This window comes from Nansenia antarctica (genome assembly GCF_963989245.1).
Source record: "Nansenia antarctica genome assembly, chromosome: 17".
NCBI lineage: Eukaryota > Metazoa > Chordata > Actinopteri > Argentiniformes > Microstomatidae > Nansenia > Nansenia antarctica.
This window is the reverse complement of record NC_137687.1, coordinates 4375144-4397800: the sequence shown is the minus strand read 5'-3', so window position 1 is coordinate 4397800 and position 22657 is coordinate 4375144. Positions and strand designations below refer to the sequence as shown.

Here is a 22657-nt window from a genome sequence, read left to right as displayed (position 1 = left end):
GTGTGTGTGTGTGTGTGAGAGAGAGAGTGAGAGTGAGAGTGTGTGTGTGCGTGCGCGTGCTTGTTGTGTTGGGTGTGTTTCAAATTCTTCACTAAGCTGTCATGGTGGTGACAGTCATCTACTGGTAGCTCCCCCCCTCCCCCCTCCCCCTCCCCCTCCCCCTCCAAAACCCACTGGGATGCCCATTATGGTTATGTGAAAAATAACAGCAGTATGAAAAAACTAAAATGCAAAAAAACAACAACCTAGAGGCACTGAAGGGGGCAGGATGGGATAACGTTAATATGTTGAATTTAATTAATATGTTAATATGTGGAGCTTGGTAAATACTAAATCCTTTAACAACACTGAAAGTAGCCTGGCTAAGCAAACAGCTAACATTGAGAACACCACTTTAACAGCAACACATACAGTATACCTGTTCTATACCTGTAACCCCTTCACCTAACGTACACGTCTGTATTGTAGCTGAGACATACGCTGCCTTCGCAAAGTAATCAGACCCCTTCACTGTCCCCACATGTTCATTTCAAGATGGCCTATCTTCCTGTGACCTTTAACCTGAAGTGACAGTAACCCCTTTTTTTTGACACCTTGACCATCTCTAACACGATACAGTGTTTATCAGTCTTCCCATTATAGCTGAATAAGAACATCTAATCAAATGTGTTATAACAGTGTTATTACTATGTGAAATTCACCTAGGCCGACACACACTTCTGTAACATGATGTCTCTTCTTGTCTCACTCGCTTTCTCTTCCACCCACCTGTTTCTCCCTCCTCCCCCTTCCCCCTTTTTATTTACTCTGCTTCCTCGCCCCTCCTTCCCTCCTCTGTCTCACCCTCACACCCTCATCTCATTCTCTCTTTCTCTCATCCTCTCTCTCACACTTCCTCCTTTCTCTGTCATTCTCTCTCCTCCCTCCTCTCTTTCACCCTCACACCCTAATCTCATTCTCTCCCTCTTTCATCTTTCCTCCCTCCCCCCTGTCGCCCTCATCCCCCCTTCTCTCTCTCTCTCTCTCTCTCCTCCCTGCTCTCTCACACTCCCCCCTTCATCCCTTGTCATTCTCTCTCCTCTCCTCTCCTCCCCCCTCCTCTCTCCTCCCCCCTCCTCCCTCCCGCATCCTCTCTCCTCCCTCCTCCTCCCTGCCCCCCCCACCTCCCCAGGTTGGGAGGGCCCCCCTCCTCCACGGGGGTGTGAGGTGTTTGTGGGTAAGATCCCCAGGGACATGTTTGAGGATGAGCTGGTGCCAGTGTTTGCGAGATTCGGACAAATCTACGAGTTCAGACTGATGATGGAGTTCAGCGGAGAGAACAGGGGCTACGCCTTCGTCATGTACACCACCAGGTACACACACACACACACACACACACACACACACACAGTTAAGACTGATGGTGGAGTTCAGAGGAGAGAACAGGGGCTACGCCTTCATCATGTACACCACCAGGTGCACACACACACACACACACACACACACACACAGTTAAGACTGATGGTGGAGTTCAGAGGAGAGAACAGGGGCTACGCCTTCATCATGTACACCACCAGGTGCACACACACACACACACACACACACACACACACACACACACACACACAGTTAAGACTGATGGTGGAGTTCAGAGGAGAGAACAGGGGCTACGCCTTCATCATGTACACCACCAGGTACACACACACACACACACACACACACTCACACACATCGTTGTCGTCCTCCCCACCCCAGAGAGGCAGCCCAGAGAGCCATCCACCTGCTGGACGACCATCAGATTAGACCAGGGAAGTTCATCGGCGTGTGTGTGAGTCAGGACAACTGCAGGCTCTTCATCGGCTCCATCCCCAAAGAGAAGAGGAAGGAGGACATACTGGAGGAGATGAAGAAGGTACAAACACACACACACGCACACACACACACACACACACACACACACATACACACACACACACACACACACACACACACACTCTGAATGAATAAATATCAAACATGTTCTAGGTCATTATAGGCCAATGAGCACTCTCAGATAGTGTTTCACCTGAGGGGTATTCCATCAATGTCGCTCGATTTTTGGATTTTATTATTTACATTTATTACTAAAATAAGCTCAGAATTTCCTTCAGTGATGTTGATGGAATACCCCCCTGGTGCGACCACCTGGTACTACGTCACATGGTCACAATCTGCAGCCCTGGTGCAGGATGGGTTCATTCTGTAGTCCAGTTCCATCTAGTACAGAGCCTCTCCACCCAGTCTTCCTGCTGCACCCCATTCTAGTCTGAATCAGACACCTTTAGGTTGATGTCAGTGACGGTGTGTGTGCGTGTGTGTGTGTGTGTGTGTCGGCGTGTGTGTGTGTGTGTGTGTATGTGCGTGCGCGTGTGTGTGTGTGTGTGTGTGTTCTCTCCAGGTAACAGATGGGGTAGTAGATGTGATCGTGTGCCCCAACGCTTCAGACAAGTCTATGAACCGCGGCTTCGCCTTCGTAGAGTACAACTCCCACAAGGCAGCCGCCATGGCCCGGAGGAAACTCATACCAGGTACACTCACACACACACACACACACACACACACACACACACACACACATACATACATACACACACACAAATACACTCATTCACTCACACACACACACACACACTCATTCACACACACACACACACACACACACACACACACACACACACACACACACACACACACACACACACACACCTCTGTCAGTGACACCTGAGTAGATAGCAACACTTCCTCAGTTCTCCTTTAGGGGGTACTACAGCTACACATATGAAGCATCACTGTGGCAAGATGCCTGTAATACTGTCCTCCCTAAAACCTTTATGTGTGTATGCCTGTGTGTGTGTGTGTGTGTGTGTGTGTGAGCATGTGTGTGTGTGTGTGTGTGTGTCTGTCCGTCCGTCTGTGTCTGTCTGTCTGTTTGTCTGTGTTTGTGTGTATTTATCTGTGTGTGTGTGTGCGTGCGTGCGTGCATGCGTGCCTGTGTGTCCATCCCTGTGTGTGCGTGTGTGCGTATTTCCCTGTGTGTGTGCGTGTGTGCGCGCGAGTGTGTCTGTATTTTCCTGTGTGTATTTCCCTGTGTGTGTGTGTGTTTCCCTGTGTGTGTATTTCCCTTTGTGTGGTTTCCCTGTGCGTATTTCCCTGTGTTCATGTGTGTGTTTCCCTGTGTTCATGTGTGTGTGTTCATGTGTGTGTTTCCCTGTGTTCATGTGTTCATGTGTTCATGTTCATGTGTTCATGTGTGTGTTTCCCTGTGTGTGTGTCCCCACCCTCCAGGCACCTTCCAGCTGTGGGGCCACACCATCCAGGTGGACTGGGCGGAGCCGGAGAAGGACGTGGACGAGGAGACCATGCTGCGCGTGCGTGTCCTCTACGTCCGCAACCTGATGGTGGCCACGTCGGAGGACGCCCTGCGCCTGGCGTTCTCCCGCTTCAAGCCGGGCGCCGTGGAGCGCGTCAAGAAGCTGACGGACTACGCCTTCGTCCACTACCACAGCCGCGAGGACGCCCTGGCCGCGCTGCACCACATGAACGGGGCGCTCATCGACGGAGCCGTGGTGGAGGTCACCCTGGCCAAGCCCGTCAAGGCCAAGCCCGTCTGCAGAGATGGCGCCGGTGGCACCCGGCGCTTCTTCGGTAACCGCGGCTACATGGGGGTCGCAAGGGGTGGAGGAGTCGGAGGAGGAGTCGTGGGGCCGTACGGCGATGTGGGGAACGGAGTAGGAGGAGTACGAGGAGGAGGAGGACGAGGAGTGGGCTTCCTCTATCGAGAGGATGGAGGGATGGGAGGAGGAGGAGGAGGAGGAGGGGGGATGGAGGGGGGGACCCCACTTCGGCCTTTCAGCATGCCTCACCGCCAGGGCAGTCCTTTCATCGGAGGAGGAGGAGGAAGAGAGGGAGGAGGAGGGGTGGACCTGGAGAGATGTGTGTATCCCATCTTCCCCAGGGCCAGCCTGACTCCCACCAGCCTCCACTCTCTGAAGCCAGGCCAGTTCTGCTCTGCCGTCTCCCTGCTGGACTTCTTCTGCCACAAGAACAGCTGGGATCTGCCTGAGTACCACCTCTACTCCACCCCCGGGCGGGACGGCGAGCTGCTGCTCATATACAAGGTCTGTCTGGCTGGCTGGCTGCCTCTCTGGCTGGCTGTCTCTCTGTCTGTCTGGCTGGCTGGCTCTCTGTCTGTCTGTCTGTCTGGCTGGCTGGCTGGCTGGCTCTCTGTCTGGCTGGCTGGCTGGCTGGCTGGCTCTCTGTCTGTCTGTCTGGCTGGCTGGCTCTCTGTCTCTCTGGCTGGCTGGCTGGCTGGCTGGCTCTCTGTCTGTCTGTCTGGCTGTCTGGCTCTCTGTCTGTCTGGCTGGCTGGCTCTCTGTCTGTCTGTCTGGCTGGCTCTCTGTCTGTCAGGCTGGCTCGCTGGCTTTCTGGCTGGCTGGCTGGCTGAATGTGTGTCTCTGTGTCTGGCTCTCTGGTTGGTTGCCTCTGTCTGTCTGTCTGTCTGTCTGGCTGGCTCTCTGGCTGGCTGGCTGAATGTGTGTCTGTGTCTGTCTGTCTGTCTGTCTTTGTGTCTGTCTGTCTGTCTTTCTGTCTCTGTTTGTCTCTGTCTCTGTGTCTGTCAGGCATGATAATCGCTCACCTTTCGGCGAAATTCGCCGTTTTGAATCCAAAATAGGTGACCTACCTGAATCGTGTAGATCCGATGAGAATATATTTGGAGGGGGGGGGGGGGGGGGCGGGGGGGGTTGCAGTGGAGCGGAGTGATGTCATTCAACTTGTGTTTACAGTTGGGCTACTAGGCTACTTGTTTTTAGCCTAGCCTAGCCATTGAAGGCTACATTGCTAGTGTAGGAATACGCCATAAGCGATGGGATCTAACGCTGGCGGGCAGTGATCCTCAGGTTTTGATGTGAGTTAACACATTTCATTGGTCCCTGTTTTCCAAGAGTCTGAGGTTGAGATTTACTTGGGTGTGTTTGAGGCATTGCCGCTGGGCAAAAGATGTGTGGGCCATACTTTTGCAGAGTTAACTGACTGGTAAAGGAAACCTGGTCTCCTCTCCCTATGGAAGACAGCCTCGACAAGTGTGGCAGAACCTGCAGCTAAAAAACGAGGCTGCTGCTCTAATTGACACGGTGGCTAAAGATGCCTATTAGTACAGTAGAGAACAAACGAACAAATCCTTTATACATTTTTTGTGTACCGGTATTTGGCCGTTTTTATTTCGGGTAGGCTATAACTAGACTATTGGTAAACATTGTAATTGGACTGAACAGCTATACATGCGTGCGCCGCTCTAATGCGTGCGCAGGGTTTTAGTAATAATAATAATAATAACTTTTATTTGTATAGCAATTTTCCTGCAAACGTTGCAGCTCAAAATGATTTAATCATTATATAATCATAATTTAATTATTTAGTCATTTAAAAGCAATATTAAAAAAAGATGGGTTTTTAGTCTTGACTTGAAAATATTTGCTGAGGTTGGCATCCCTATTGTACACTGGCAGTGCATTCCACAATCTGGGTGCATAAAATGAGAATGCAGCCTCACCAAATCTCTTCTTTTGTACATGTGGTACACAGAGAAAGCCACCGTCAGAAGACCTGAGAGCTCTATTGGGCTGATATGCTAGCAGAAGGTCTTTCAGATATTCTGGTGCTGTGCCAGTGAGAGCTTTATAAACATAGATATAGCGGCATGCCTTTTTCTGTTGTGCATTATTGTTATGTTAGCCTAATTTAATTATTCAGGAGACATTCATGACAGTCTGTCTGTCTGTCTCTATGTCTGTCTGTCTCTGTCTGTCTCTGTGTCTGTCTTTGTCTGTCTGTCTGTGTCTATCTGTGTCTATCTGTCTCTGTCTGTCTCTGTCTATGTCTGTGTCTGTCTCTGTCTGTGTCTGTCTGTCTGTCTCTGTCTGTCTGTCTGTCTGACTCTGTGTCTCTGAGAGAGATGGTCACCGTGTGTTGATGCCTGTGTTGTCCACTAGGTGGTGATCTCTCCAGTGAGGAGCAGCTTCATGCCTGACAAGGTGTGCAGCGTCCAGGACGATGCCAAGGAGCTGGCCGCTCAGAACGCCTTACGGAACCTGGGTACCTTCCAGAACCTGGGTACACACACACACGTACACACACACACACACACACACACACACACACACACACACACACACACACACACACACACACACACTAGAAATGTACCCGAATACAAATAAGTTATTCAGGAAAGCACATATAATGCGATGGAAACACATACAGATTCTACCCGAAGTTGCTTGTTATTATTCTGAAAAAAGCCATTGACATGTCTGTTCGTCAGCCATTATTTTTCTTCAAATCCATTCATATCATTGTGAATGGTCACAAGATAAAAATGCCCATTCTGTTTGCAACATAGGACTTTGATTCCACTAACTAGTCGTTTCATTTACTACACATTTTGGAAAAGTGATCACTATTCAGTAGCCGTCCCCACCAAGTCAGCGCTGCCTCGATGCGAAACTCTCGCATTGGAAGTAGTAATTCACATTTCCCTTGCGAACTGCAGTAATGTTAACACTTCAAGAAACGCGAATGCAGCATCATTGGAATTTAAGATGATTCCCTTCCACTGAAGGATATTTTTCTATATATCTTTAATGTAAATCATTTCTATTTTCAATGCAAAACAGAATCTTTCAGTTTCAAATTATTATTTTTTCAGTTTCTGGTTGTTCAACGTCCCCCAGTTAAAGGGGTGGTGGTGGGATTCAAAGCTTAGTTTAGTTAAAAAAAATAAAAAGAGAGAGAGATAAAACATACAGTATGATGATGTGGTGATGATGTTAATTATAAACCAATATGAATTGAACCAATATTGATTGAAGGCACAAACATTGCATTGCCAATTAATATTAGATTAGAAGCTACAACATTTGCCTGATTGAATCTGACTTCCGGTATAAACCACGCCCACTTCTGGTCTTCTATCCGAATACAGATACAGATACAGATAACTTTGTAGGTTGAACAGATACGGATACAGATAATGATGTCTCTGTACACCACTAACACACGCACGCACACACACACACACACACACACACACACACACACTGTCACACACACACACACACACAACCTGGTTGAGTGAGAGACACTGAGCCAACACACTGTGTCAACACGATCAGACACACTCAGATCAAACACTCCGCTCAACTACCTGTTTATTGACCTTTCCTCTCCTCTCCCCCTCTTCTCTCTCTCCCCTCTTCTCTCTCTCTCTCTCCCCTCCTCTTCTCTCCCCCCTCTTCTCTCTCTTCCTCTTCTCTCTCTCTCTCCTCTTTTCTCTCTCTCCTCCTCTTCTCTCTTTCTCTCCTCTCCTCTCCTCTTCTCTCCCCTCCTCTTCTCTCTCTCTCCCCATCTCTCCCCCCCCTCTTCTCTCTCTCTCCTCCTCTTCCCTCTCTCTCCTCTCCTCTCTCCTCTCCTCTCCTCTTCTCTCTCTCTCCTATTTTCTCTCCTCCTCTCTCTCTCCTCTCCTCTTCTCTCTCTCTCTCTCCTCTTTTCTCTCCTCCTCTCCTCTTCTCTCTCTCTATCTCCTTTCCTCTTCTCTCCCCTTCTCTCTCCTCCTCTCCTCTCCTCTCTCTTTCCTCTTTTCTCTCCTCCTCTCCTCTTCTCTCTCTCTATTTCCTCCTCTTCTCTCTCTCCTTTCCTCTTCTCTATCCCCTTCTCTCTCCTCCTCTCCTCTTCTCTCTCTCTCCTCTCCTCTTCTCTCTCCTCCTCTCCTCTTCTCTCTCCTCCTCTTCTCTCTCTCTCTCTCCGTTCCAGATTATTCCTTCCTGAACGAGGGGTCTCCTGGGAGCTTGTCTCCCCCTCCGACCAGCACCGGCCTTCTAGCGTACGGCTGTCGAGCCTACACCTACCCCGCCTACCCTCTCTCCCCCCTCTCCCCCCTCTCCCCCCCTCTCCCCCTGACCGCACAGACACCCCAGAGGCTCTTCATCCCCAGCCAGTCAGGGTTCTTCTGACCCCGCACCACAGGTACACACACACACACACACACACACACACACACACGCACACACACACACACACACACACACAAGCAGGGTTCTACCCAGGATGTTTGAACAGCGTGGCGCTCGATTGCATCATCAAAACCAGACTCTCGTTTATTCATGTCAACATGTGCAAAAAAGTTAAGATACAAAAAAATCAGATTAGACACACACACACACACAAGATCAGATGGGTTTTATTCACCCAGACAGAGTTCCTCTGATTGGTCCCACTAGAGCAACCTCAGCACCAGGACTTAATACAAGAACATGATACTTCATGCTGAGCTTCAGTTCTTTAAACACACACACACACACACACACACACACACACACATATTCAGCTTAATAAGACAGATGGTTATTCATGCCCAGTGGGGAGTAGGGCTGCTGATCTCACTCTCTTCCACATTGTTGGAAAAGAAGAAAATCTGAAGTATGGAATATTCCAGATCCTCTGATAGGGCTTACACACCGGCAGTTCCGAACGCCGGTTCGCGTTCGCGTGCCGAAACCTCAGAACGTTGGCGCTGTCTGGCGAACGATACACTGGTATGAACGGGTATGAACGCGGGCTCGTTCGCCAGACAGCGCCAACGTTCGGAGGTTTCGGCACGCGAACGCGAACCGGCGTTCGGAACTGCCGGTGTGAAAGAGGCCTCACAGAGCTGAGGAAAGGCATTTGATGAACATGAATATTTCACTGTGAACTTATTGATAGCACTGTTTAATTATTGATAACACTATTAACTTGTTCATAACACTATTGATAACACTAAACTTATTGATAACACTGTGAACGTTTTGATAACACTACATTTATTGATTGCGCTGAACGTGTTGATAACACTACACATTTATTGATAACACTATTAACTCGTTCATAATACTGTGAAAGCATTAATAATTGATCGTACCCTCAGATTCAGTCTGGCCTGTCCCATCACCACCGCCTGAGAGAGAAGAGGAGGGGAGGGGAAGTAGGGAGGGGCGGAAGAAAAGAAGAGAGATACCGCCTTCAGTTTTTTGTACCTAGTTGATTTAATTTAGACAATGTTCCTGTTAGTTGATTACCTCTGGTCCACTACCCATTACACCATCTCAGGAGAGAGGGGGGGTGGGAGAGGGGGTAGGAGGTTGGTGTCCTCTGAACCACCGCTCATTACACCTACTACATCTCAGGAGGGGGGGTGGACTTGTTCCCTCATGTGCCTAGTCAGTTCTTTTGACTTTGCTTGGGTCATTTGGAGGCCATTTTAGCCTTTTAATATGTTGTGTTCAGGGAGATGGTTTACTGTTTGTTCTTCTGGGCAGAATAATCTCAGCCACACAGCCTCACACACCGGAGGGAGACAGGATGATTAAGTAATGATTTAAAAATTATAACCGTTAATTATCTCCCACGCTGACACCTGTCTCCAGTTGTATTTACATTTTGTCATTTATGAACTGTCATAGTGTGTACCTGTACTGCAGCTGTATGAACTGAACACTGTTGTAACTGTTATAACACTTGTTATTTCTTGTTTTGGAGCCTCCTCCACCTCTGTTTCTACTGTGTTAAAACAAGGGGATGAACTGTTTTACTGTTTTAATTTGACTAATTACACAATTGAGATTGGCCATTCATTTCCTATGGTGTGATCACTGTTGAATAAATCACTCAAAATTCAATGCAAGTGGTGATCATCAATTGTGTTCAGAGGCCTAGTGTGGAGGATAACATAAGGTCTTGAGGCAATTGGATGAAAAACACAATATTTATGATTACAAACGAAGTCACTCGGTCAGATTTGACCCCCGAAACACGAGAAGCTGTTGTCTGACTGCCTCCCTTGCTACACTTATAATATATAATAATAATCTTATTCATTTCAATAACTAGCAAGAATATCAGTCAGTAGGCTATACTGTAGGTCAACATTAGAGTCGTTCTAAACCGTAAAATGTAAAAAGGGTAGGCGCATTAATATAGTTTTTTGTTTGAAATGTTGTTTATAAAAGTTTCAATGTTTTGATTATGTACTCATGGGGAAAAACCATACATGTAAAAAGGGTAGGCGCAATAAGCCATGGCTTCAGCCTACACCTTTTTGGTCCTGGTGTTACGCTTTGTGACTGTGTACATTTTAAATATCTGTATTATGAATTGTATAAGTAAAAAAAAAAAAAAGGGACCAAAATAAACATTCTCAATCAATCAATCAATGAAAAGACAGACAAAAGCCATAGCTGTTTTTAATATGAGTAATAGTGTGTGTTGGGTAGGCCTGTATGGGAGGGGTGTTAGGTTCTTGTCTCAGGGTATCCACGGTGTCTTGAAAAGTATTAAAAGTTGATAAATAAATGTTGGGAAAATCAAGACCCTTAATAAGCATTAAAAAGTCTTATCACGATTTTATGAGGTCTTGAATTTTGTAGGTATTTTTCTGAATTAGACTCTGTCCAAAGAGTTTGAGTCCTAAAAACTTAGTAAAAGTTTGTGAATTTATTAGTTTTTATTAAAAAACAAAGATACAACCGGAAATTCTGTTGTATGATAGTGGTCTAGTCTACTGCAAACTAAAACTGTTAAGTTAAAGGTGTCACTGATGTAAACGGTTACAACTCGAAGTGGCGGTGAGGTCTGGAAAAATATTGACATGGTCTTTAAAGGTATTGTAATTAACCTCAAGATTCCTGTATATACCCTGTGTCTATTAAAACCTGTTTTAAACAATTCAGAAATCAAAGGCCATACACCTGGGTGGGATATTAGTATGGATTAGGGGCTTTCTTTGTATTTGTGACAGCTAGCAGGTCTTTGTCTTTAATTGTGGTTGTGACAGTGAGCAAGTTATTGTCTCTGTTAATGAATAACCGCAGAAGCTAGACAATGAGGCCAGCAGTCACAGGAAGTGATCAGCATTACCCGGAACATACAGGGGGCTGTTGTAGAATGCTAGGACCCACTTCCTCCCTCAAAGGTTAAACATACATCTGGGGGGAGACTTTAGTCTCCATCTCATATAGCCACATCCGTACTAGCTAATGTGGTATATCTGGAATTTGTGTTGAGGTGTTTTTAAAAAAAATCTTCCTGTGTTGTTCTACAGACAGATACCTCTTCACAAAGACAAATCACAAGTTTGGGTAGATGTGGCTCAGAATTATAAATAAAAAAAAACTTTATTTATACAGGTAAAAACACATTGAGCCCCAAGGGCTCATTCCCAAGTGTGACCTGGGCCATATTCCACAAAGCTCGATAAAGTTCTAAGCCTCGATAAAGTTCTAAGCCTCGAAAATGTTAGCTCGCTTTCGGTGCCATCAATGTGGCTCAAATAATTCGCTGCTTGGTTGAGCTCCTTCTGAGTCAGATATAATTAGCCTGGTCCCGACCAGGCTAAAACACAGGCTATAGTCATCCGTGCGTCAAAAAAGGCTCACAGGCGGAAACTAAACCCTGAACGAAAGTTCCTCATGTGTCTTTTAGGAAATATTAGTTCCCACTTCACACGAGATAGATAGATTAGATAGTTTGATTAGATAGTTTGACTGTGTGATAGATAGATAATTTGATATTTTGAAAGTGTGATCGATCGATAGATAGTTTGATTGTGTGATAGATAACTTGATATTTTGAAAGTGTGATAGATAGATAAAGAAAAGAGTGTAAAAAAAAAAAAGAAGTAATTGTCTCAACTTGCATTGCCGTCATGACAGCGGTCTCGCTGGCGTAGTGGTTAAGGCTGCGGACTCGAGTTCCAAAGGTTGCGAGTTCAAGACTTGACTAAGTCATTCATTTTTTTTTTTTTACATTTAACCGAAGATTTCATGCAAAGGTTTCAAACACCATTGTAATCGTGTCAGTTCTTGTAAATTAGCCTGCACCATAATTTTATAGCCTACATACTTTTTAAAATGAGATTTTAGATTAGATTCAGACAACGAAATGCAGTAAAAAGTGCGTCTCAAGCGGGATTCGAACCACGTCTGAAAAAGACGAATAAATCCTGTGGCAGCGGTCGGTACCACTAGGCCATTGTGGCGATATGACAGATTGTAGCCTGCTGCTGATATCACCACAGTAGTAATATTCATTTATTAAAATATGAACATATAACAATAACTGGGGCTAGTATGACCTACGCATTTAATCGGTCAGCAATTTCTTGCCAAACCATTTCCCTCGCCTTGTTAATTGCGGCAGTATTGCACTATTTTACATCTTATTTCTCCGTCTTCATAAAAATCAATAATTCGGAATGCTGCGCAAATGTAGTACCCCTGCAGAGTGGAGTATCTTCATTTCGACAGATCGACACTTCAGGGCTTTTTATGTCTGCGTGCACGCGCCCATATCGAAGATTTGTAAGCCTGTCTTCTGTGAACACTGATGACACAAGGCTGATCCTCATTCGAGGAATCACCTGAGGCTTGAATACCAATCTCGAGGTCCCTGAGCGCCGCATTTAATTCTAGCGCCGCTATATTAAGCCACCGTTAGTGGAATATGGCCCTGTTCACAGGCATACAACAACAACAACATCCACCACAAACAAATACAATACAAAACCTGGCCTACATAGTCTAAAACTAAACTAAAACTACATGGGCAAAAGGGAGGGTCAACTCAATTGCAAGAACAAATCATAGACTCGCACTGTATGGAGGAGTCAGAGGAATAACGATAGCCTGCGATTCACTGCGTGTTCACCTATGTCCCTTCCGTCATATAGTACATGGAAGCCAATTGTAGAGCAGACGGCTAGCCGGGAGCATTAGTAATTCGTGGGAGGCAACATGTCTGACTTAGGAGACTAGTCGTTGTCCCTCATTCCCAATGTTGCTTATTTCTCTTGTTAGTTATGAATCAAAGAACAGTTATTGAGTTTTAAGACGATTTAATCAGAGTTACAAAAACAGGGTATACGTATACCAACACTGGAGCCTTGTCTCTGTCCTCCTCTCCTGGGATCCGCTGGTAAAGAGGCCCCCCCTTGGGTCTCAACCCTATCCATCAACAATATGCAAATACAGTCACAGGTCATAGCCTATCACCTTATCCAGATGGCCATGAGGGCCGTCCCCTGTGATGTCACTGTGATGTCACCCTTCCGGGTGTCCGCTGGTGCAAACATGAAGGCTACAGAATAGCATGACCCCCTATCATACTATCTATGCATGTGTGTGGAAATATACGACACCAACAAACACACTTTTCTCAGTGGGGGGTCTTCTTATAAAGATGTGAAACATCATGAATATTAGTAACCACAAAGTAGCTACACGACACAAACTCAAAAGCAAACACACCCACCCACCCACACTGCATCATTGCCGTCTTAAAGCCGAAGGGGTATATTTTTTTCAGCGGGCTGACTTCCAAAAGCGCTGAACTTCCTGTTTCATAGATTAACACACATCAGACAGACCCTCAACTCTTCAACACAAGAAACCTTCTCTCACATCTCTGCCTCTCTCTCTGTCTTTATGTGCAGTTGTGCATTTCTGTAGGCGGTTGTGCATTTCTGGCAGTTTCATCAATTGACAGATAAGAGGGTAGGCTACAGGAGGAAACAGCCTTCCTGACCCTCACAGAAATGTCTGGTGGTCATCAGTGCTGCTTCTCCACATTGGGAATACTCCTGCTTATTACCCTACTACACTATGGTATGTTCCTGCTTGTTTTTCATGCGCTAGTATTTTGCAGAATGTGTTTGTGTGTGAATTGTAAGCAGCCCATTGTTTTTTCGGTGAGGATTTGGATTTGAATTAGAATTTTTATTTTACTGGGTCAAACCTCGGCTTGCATGGTGGTGAAGTTAGACAGTTGAAGTTGTGTAACTTCCTTGTTCTTTGCATGCAGTGAGTGTGTGTGTGTGCTGAAAATAGAATGCCAAGTCATCAGTAATCATCTGGCTTATTACCGTGGGTGACACCTCTGCATTGTGAGATTGTGGATAAACATGACATGTTTTCTGCCTTATTGCTTGATTGATTGATTGATTGATTGATTGATCGATCGATGAAGGTGTATACAGACATGCAAACGGTTCACGGTTTTGATCACAAAATCGACCATCCACGTGAATCGTGTAGATCCAATATAAAATGGGTGAGGATCATATCCAGTGATCAGACAAAACCTGTGTTGCGTCCTAACCCTCCTTTTAGTCCTAAAGCCGGGTACACACATAAGGATTTTTGGTCTGTATTGAAGTATTGAACACATTTGACATTTACGATTGTCGGCCCCGACAATTTTCAGAGCAGATTGTCGGGAGAGATTGACTCTTAACACACCTCACACCACAAGATAATCTTATAGGATAATCTTTAGAGCCATCCGATAATCGGGCGTTTTCTGTCTTTGGTCGGAAGGGGGAAAATCGGGCCAAAATCGGCCAGATAATCTTTATGTGTGTACCCGGCTTAAGGTGGTTAATTGCGGGTTTAGGGCTCAGAGTTGTGAGTTGGGTGCCTTTTTTCCTCCTCCCCACGGCGGAGAGAGGGAGAGGAGCTTACACTATTACACGCCGGTACGCATGCTGGCACTGTATGTGACGCCACGACAGGGCTGAGGGTCTTCTCCTCAGCTTCTGGTCTGCTATGGCGGACAGAAAGCGGGGGCACCACTCTCGAAGCAACAGCAGCTGTCTCATTGGCTTTGCGAGGCGATCATCATTGCATGCGGGTTTAAGGGGCAGCCCGTGCCGGCTGGCATTCGGGCTCATTCCACCAGAGGCATGGGAACTTCAGTGGCCATTCTCAGGGGAGTGGGAGTGGAGGAGATCTGTGAGGCGGCGTTTTGGTCATCGCCATCACCTTTTTGTACGATATTACTTGAAGGATATCTCTATCCCCATCCTTCGCTCACTCTGTCCTCAGCATGGCTAGTGACTAATGTAGCGGGGATGGCACTTGGGGTTATACCCTGGTTGTGGTGGATTCCTCTCAAGTTGCTGTAGATGCGAAAATTTGCCTGGGGAGGACGTTCTCCTCCAGGTTGTTTTTCTGCAATAATGACGGCCCTTCGTGTTACACTTAGGGGCTAGATCAGAGGGACAGACCCGGTGTATATTAGATGTATATTAGATACTTCAGTGTTGGAATGAGTCAACATCGGTGGTAAGATTATTGTGTTCTGATTAAGGACTGAGGGTCTCAGTGGGGGTACATTAGGCCTCGTCTAAACCAATAGGAGCAGAGCTCCCCTATGGAACGGAGCTCCACGAAATAGAACGGTAGTTACTGCAGGTAGACTCCAGTCCTATGAGTGGAGCGGAGCCCCATAAGGCTGCTGGCCCACCTCCTCTTGTTCAACTCGGCTGTATTATGTACTTTTGGGAGGACAAGTGACAGATGTCACCCCATTATATAGCACCCATAAGGGGCAGATACATTTAAAATCCTCAGTCATTGGCTACCGAGGTAGCGGGGGAAACCAATAGGAGCAGAGCTCCCCTATGGAAGAACTGGAGTCTACCTCCATTAACTATCGTATTCGCTCTCGTCTAGAGTGCTAGAACAGGGTATATACAGGAATCTTGAGGTTAATTTCAATACCTTTCTAAGACTTTTTAAAGACCGTGTCAATATTCTTCCAGACCTCACCGCTACTTCGAGCTGTAACTGTTGACATCAGTGACACCTTTAACTTAACAGTTTTAGTTTGCAATAGACTAGACCACTATCATACAACAGAATTTCCGGTTCATCTTTGTTTTTTAATAAAAACTAATACATTCACAAACTTTTACTTAAAGTTTTTAGGACTCAAACTCTTTGGACAGAGTCTAATTCAGAAAAATACCTGCAAAATTCAAGACCTCATAAAATCGTGATAAGACTTTTTAATACTTATTAAGGGTCTTGATTTTCCCAAAATGTATTTATCAACTTTTAATACTTTTCAAGACACAGCGGATACCCTGTAGAAGAACGTGTGAGCCAAAGACAGCCCCTGCTGAACTCCTAATCTGCCTAGCAGTTCAAAATATACCAAGTGTTAAGTTTCAATATACCCATGACGTTTAATTTAATCATAACCAGCTACTTCATTGTCAACCCCATCTAGCCTAACTACAAAAGTATAGGAGTTAGGTGATGTGAGAATGTCCAGTGCTGCATTCAACGTTGACTCAAATTGGAATGATTTGAGAAAATAATGAACACTGCTTGATCCAAAGCACATCACAAGATAATGGTAAAATATGTTTTTTTTCTTATAGAAAGACTTATCTTTAGCCACAGTGTGAACAGTGATCAACCACTTGATATCATCATCCGTAGTTGCCTGGCTTCCTGTTCAGAATAGATTTCAAGATCCTTCTGCTTGTTTATAAAGCTCTCACTGGCATAGCACCAGAATATACCAGAAAGACCTTTTGCTAGCATATCAGCCCAATAGAGCTCTCAGGTCTTCTGACGCTGGTTTTCTCTGTGTACCACATGTACAAAAGAAGAGATTTGGTGAGGCTGCATTCTCATATTATGCACCCAGATTGTGGAATGCACTGCCAGTGTACATTAGGGATGCAACCTCAGCAAATATGTTCAAGTCAAGACTAAAAACCCATCCTTTTAATATTGCATTTAAGTTACAAAATAATTAAATTAAGATTATATAATGATTAAAGCACTTTGAGCTGCAACGTTTGCAGGAAAAGCACTATACAAATAAAGTTATTATCATTATTATACTGTACTGAGAAGCTAATTAAAATGGCTCTCCCTCAGGCTCCCTCAAGCCATTTGGCCATGTTCTGTTCACAACAGAACAGAAAACAAAAGTAGAACATACATTCTAGGCTGTTGTTTTATAGCATCTAAATAAAACATGTGCACTCCTTTATTTTGATTAACTGTCTAATAAAATTGCACTTAGGGTACATTACGTGTTATTTCATATGGAGAACAAAAGTAGCAATTTTTTGGCCCTCGCATATTCAATTGTGTGGCTTCACCTACGTTAATAAAGATGTAGTATTATACAGTCAAGTGCACTTTACAGTCAACAATAAAACAAGCTGCATGGAGCTTGACTTTCCATGTAGTCAGTTCATTATAGATGTAGTCCTTTGATTATGGATGTGAGCTGTGTGATAAAAAAAATGTTTTAATCTATCCACTTCTCTTTTCTTGCTTCATCATTCTGTTCTGACACGGGGCGGGGGAGGGGGAGGGGTAGACCTTTTCAGCTAATTCAGTTGCAAACACACATGATGAAAGTTTGACTTGATCACTCTCACATATTCATTAGAACTTGACTAGAACTTTTGCACATGTGAAGACATTGACGTATAATGCTGCTCATGTGATGGGTTTAACTGTCCTGAGAGCTGAAGACATGTGTTACCTCCCCCCTGAGCTAAGGGCTACTAGGCTTTAGCTCATCAAGTTAGCTTGCCTATGTCTTCCATCCTGGAGTCTGGTTTCTAATCCTGTTTCAGTCAGAGACTGGTTTGGTGATTATACAATAGGTCAGTGGTGTAGTCTAGTTTTTTCTAGTGGGTATACTGTGATTTTTCCCTCCCAGCCTCATATCGTTCATAAAAAATAAATCTGCGCTCCCTGTCTAACGTTATATATTTAACATTACATGTTATAAGGTGGTCCCAATGGTCCCCATGGTCCAAAAGTCAAGTGCTTCGTAACACAGACGGGGTGAATTTTATGAATGAAAGTAAAAGTTCTGTCACAAAACGCTGTTACGTATCCTCGCACATTTTAAAGTGGGTATATGGAAATCCTTGGCCTTTCCTAGTGGGTATACGGCATAGTCCTGCGTATCACGTAGACTACACCACTGCAATAGGTTGTGTGTCCGTCCTTTGGAACAAAGTTAATAACCATGTTTACTTTGAGGTAGTCAACTACCCTGTATCAATAGATTTTACAATCGGTACAACAGCCAAATTATTCAATCATATTAACTTACAATATAAATACAATAAATCCTCCTTGACTGCATTCAGTAGAGAATGCTCATGTTTTCTTGTCCTGTTACTTCTGCTATGCTCTAGGTCTGGGTGTTCAGGTCAGGTGTACTGTGAAGCACTTAGTCACAAATGTACTGTATGCATAAAGGTGCTATACAGGTACAACTTCATTGATTGATAGATTGATATTAGAACGATATGCTGTTTGTGTTTCAGGTGTGGACGCTTCTTCACGTACATTATTCAACAAGAGAGTGGGGGAGTCTGTGGAGTTGCCCTTGACCATCCAGAACACAGATGTCAATCTGGTTGAAGTGGAATGGAAGTATCAAGGCAAGATTATTGCAAGATGTGAAAAAACAACAGTATCCTATTTTAGGTCACAGTTTGAGGGGAGACAAGAGATGAACACCAATAATTTCAGTTTAATAGTCAGGAAACTTACACTGCAAGACTCAGGGAAGTTTATGGTCACGTCTGAAACAGATAAAACCCAATTGGCAACTCAATTCATCACTCTGCGGGTTCATGGTAAGCTGCAAACATATTTTTAATTATATTTTCACATTAGCATCTTGATCATTTATGGAAGGAGACTCATTGAGACTGTGCTTGTTTGTCAGAACCTGTAGCCAACGTGAAGATCCAGCGCGACATTAGCTGGCATGCAGGGAACGAGTCCTGCACGGTGTGGCTGATGTGTAACGCCACAGGAGACACCAACCTCTCCTACAACTGGACGAAGGAAGGAAGGAAGCATACACACGAGGGCCCCAGAATGCATGTAACCCTGCCAGCAGATGGAGACATCACTGTGATGTGTACTGCCTTGAACCCAGTCAGCAGTGACTCCGCCTCTACTTCAGTAAAGTGCAGTAAAGTAAAGCCTGCCATTTCAGGTAAAGATTGTCGCAACGGTGCTCTTGACAATTTCCGTATGTTATTGTTCAGTATGTCATCGCATATTATGTTACTTCTAGGACCACTGGTGGACTCGGGGGGGGGGGGGGGCAGGGGGGGCGACCGCCCCTCCTGGTGCCCCCACGGTTGAAAAACGTCTCTCTTAAGTGCCCTTTTGAGTGGCAAAAATGAGAGGACGTGCCCTGGCTATTGGTGCCCCTCATATGGTCTAAACTTGACCATGTGCACTGATGGGGTCCCATGTTGTGCAGTAGGTGCCCTTTTTTTCTTTTCGCCCCCCCTGCCCCTCAAACAGCCTGAGTCCACCACTGTCTAGGACTATAACAAATATTTACCCCGCCCCCAAACACACACATGTCAAAAGTACATGTAACCTGCCCCATATGATAGAGAATATCTTAAAGACTGTTTGTTTGTTTGCTGTCTTCCACATTACAGGATTAATGTTGTATTTGATCTTGGCTGGAGTGGGAGGCGCTGTGGTACTGACCCTCACCATTGCTGCAATTGTGCATTTCTCCAGGAAGCCCCGTACAGGTAGCTATGTGAATGAGGGAGTCAATCTAGATGTCAGACATTAGTCATCAGTTTTACTTTTTTATAAAAATAAACCGAACAAATGTCCTTCAGTACTATGGACAGAACTGAACAATACACAGCAAAATGGGGAGGCTACTTGGGATATATTGCTAGTCGGTTAAGTTGACAAATTGGATGAGTGATGAATGTAATCTATGGGTGCTTTTTTATTTATTTTTATTTTTATTTTTATTTTATATTTTGTTATTTTCTCTGTATTATTTCTGTTTGATGACAGCAAGACTTATTCGGTGATATTGTTACCATTTTATACAAAAGTTGTATAAGTCAAGAAATGTGTTAATTGAAACATTCTATAAAATACTGATTACAAAAAAAAATAGTAAGGGAACAAAAAAGCCTACTTAATAAGAGCTGGGGCAAGAGATTATTTTTTTAAATTGCTAAATCTTTCTTTGTTTTCTTTCAAACTAAATCAAAGGTTTGCAAAAGTTTGTTGCAGGGGTTGCAGAGAACATGGCCATCTGAAATAGGTTTTTCAAGCCTAAGAGATAAAGGATTTTCTCCAAGCCTTTCAAGCTCTAAGTAGCCTATCTCTGTTAACGTTAATGATGGCAGCTTCCACCTACGCTGCACTGGGGGAGAATCAATACAGGGCTCTCAAGTCTCACGCATTGGGCGTGTGAGTATGTGAACGGGTTGAAATGCGTGTGTCTCACGGCCAATGCGTGAGACTTGAGAGCCCTGTCAATATTGGACGGAGACGATGAACTGTTTTGAAAATAAAACCATGCCCGAGGAACATTTCACTTATCAATCTCTATGCCTGAGTATGTTTGTGGACCTAATATCTTATCTGATTGAATATTTCTTGCCAGAACCGACTAATGCTGAGGCCAGAATATATGAAGATGTGGATGACATAGGATTGGACGATAGAGTAAGTAAAGCCAAGCACTACAATACTGTATACATACCGGTAGCCAATATTGTTGATCTGATAAGTGTAGCCTGTATGCTCCTGTTATTAGGGTTAGTGTGTTGACTGATTAATTTCAGTGTTTCTATAGTTTGTAAAGCCATTGTCAGTATGCGTGTAATAATTCTGCATTCATATTTTTCCCAGGAGAGATTGCGTCATCTGAATAATGCAAACACCATCTATGAGACTGTGGATAGTTTGGTAAACCTAAACCAAATGAACAAGGTGAGAATGAGGCAGATGGTCCTGACTGAAATTAAAGAACAGAGTACCTATTCGGTTGTTAAGTCTGACGTCAAATGTGACGTTTAGCAATTTCCGGGTCCAAATCAGAAATTCCCTGCACCAGAGTACCAGTGTACTACAGCGGTAGAATGACAGTTCAATCGTTTTTTAGACTCGGATCTATTCATACAACAAGGGACACAGCACTTTCCGGTTTTTCCCATATTTGTCAGCGTCTTTGAGCCTCGGAAAAGCGCTATATAAATATAATGAATTATTATTTTATTATTATTATTATTATTATTATTATTATTATTATTACTGAGGCATTTCGAAGAGAGTGCCTCAGCCAACTTTGGACCCGGAAACACGTCACGACTTAACAACCGAATACTGAACATACTGCCCTTGTGTCCCATTCCATCACCCCCTCATATGGGTGATACAGAAACTACACCCAAAGACAAAATGGTATTAAGTTTATTAAGCAAAGGAAAGGGATTCAAGCTTTGTCATCACACAGAGTACATAATACTTAATAATACTTAATGTTTTCTTTTTTGTTCTCACTTATTAGCCTCAGACCATTTATGACAAGATCTCGTTTGGACGACAGACAGGCGGCGCCACCACCTCTCCCAACCAGGACATGGCTTTAAGTTAAAGTCTACCGTGTGACAATCTATTGACCATGTTGACATGAATATGGAAGTGTGCAGAAGTGTGCAGACTTAAAGTGCAGACTCTCAGCTCTTTAATATTGTCACGACCCAACAGCAATGTGCATACATTGATACTCAATGGGCTCGTTCCCACACAGGGCCGAGGCCGGACACAGGTAGATTAGCTCAGGGTTAGCTGACAGCACCCAGGTAGATGTAAAGGGGAAATGGCTTACCTGGCTCCGATGTATCAGGGCGTGGTCCGCGGGGAACAGCCCGCACGTTCGTTCAGTGGGGTGTTCCTTCCCATTCAGTATTGACATATAACAAAACAAACAAACCGGACACGACACGACACAACACGACCTCGGGGGTAATCCAATAATCCACACGGCAATAGTCTTGATAATAATGGTCCAAGGGGTTCTCTTCTAGGTAAGGCGTCTCAATCAGTATTTCTCTTCTCACTTAACTCCACTCTCAACTCTCCTCAACCCCCAGGTAGCAAATGAGCACCTGTCAATATACCTTTCGAGAAACCCGCCAACAGGCAAGCCACTCCCCCATGTACCTTGGGTAACCAATCAACACCCCCCTGAGTTTACCATGACAACTAGGAACGGTTGGATCGTGACAATATGTAGCCCCCTCTTTTTCAAGGGACCAAAGGTAATTGGACAAATTACTAAAAAGCTGTTTAGTGGACAGGTGTGTGGGCTATTCTATTTCTTTATCAATCAAGCCGGTAAAAGGTCTGAGTTGATTCTAAGTGTGGCGTTTGCATTTGGAAGCTGTTGCTGTGAGCGCACAACATGCGGTCAAAGGATCTCTCAATGCAAGTGAAACAGGCCATCCTTAGGCTGCAAAAACAAAACAAAATCCATCAGAGAGATAGTGGGAACATTAGGAGTGGCCAAATCAGTTTGGTACATTCTAAGAAAAAAAGAACACACTGGTGAGCTCGGCACCACAAAAAGACCTGGATGTCCACGAAGACAACAGTGGTGAATGATCGTAGGATCCTTTGCAGGGTAAAGAAAAGCAACATCCAGCCAAGTGAAGAACAGTCTCCAGGAGGTAGGCATATCATTATCAAGTCTACCATAAAGAGAAGACTTCATGAGAGCAAATACAGACGATTCACTACAAGATGCAAACCATTCATAAGCCTCAAGAATAGAAAGGCCAGATTAGACTTTGCCAAAAAATATTTAAAAAGCCAGCCCAGTTCAGGAACAGCATTCTTTGGACAGATGAAACTAAGATCAACCTGTACCAGAATGATGGGAAGAAAAAAGTATGGAGAAGGCTTGGAACGGCTCATGATCTGTGACGCATACCACA

General features: G+C 44.6%; 1 protein-coding gene across 1 annotated transcript in view; it reads left to right on the top strand.

Annotated features, from left to right (window-relative positions):
* Positions 1 to 21825, top strand: part of LOC308172815 (putative RNA-binding protein 46) — a gene marked incomplete at both ends in the record, with an annotated part of 23523 nt that extends 1698 nt beyond the window's left edge. The window contains 9 exons of the mRNA XM_080547764.1: positions 1172 to 1340; positions 1644 to 1673; positions 1735 to 1891; positions 2417 to 2546; positions 3304 to 4136; positions 6009 to 6129; positions 18200 to 18316; positions 18607 to 18804; positions 21815 to 21825. Of these exons, the coding sequence (XP_080403890.1) occupies positions 1172 to 1340; positions 1644 to 1673; positions 1735 to 1891; positions 2417 to 2546; positions 3304 to 4136; positions 6009 to 6129; positions 18200 to 18316; positions 18607 to 18804; positions 21815 to 21825 (1766 nt within the window). The remainder of the gene's footprint in view (positions 1 to 1171; positions 1341 to 1643; positions 1674 to 1734; positions 1892 to 2416; positions 2547 to 3303; positions 4137 to 6008; positions 6130 to 18199; positions 18317 to 18606; positions 18805 to 21814) is intronic.
* Positions 21826 to 22657: the final 832 nt, after the last annotated feature.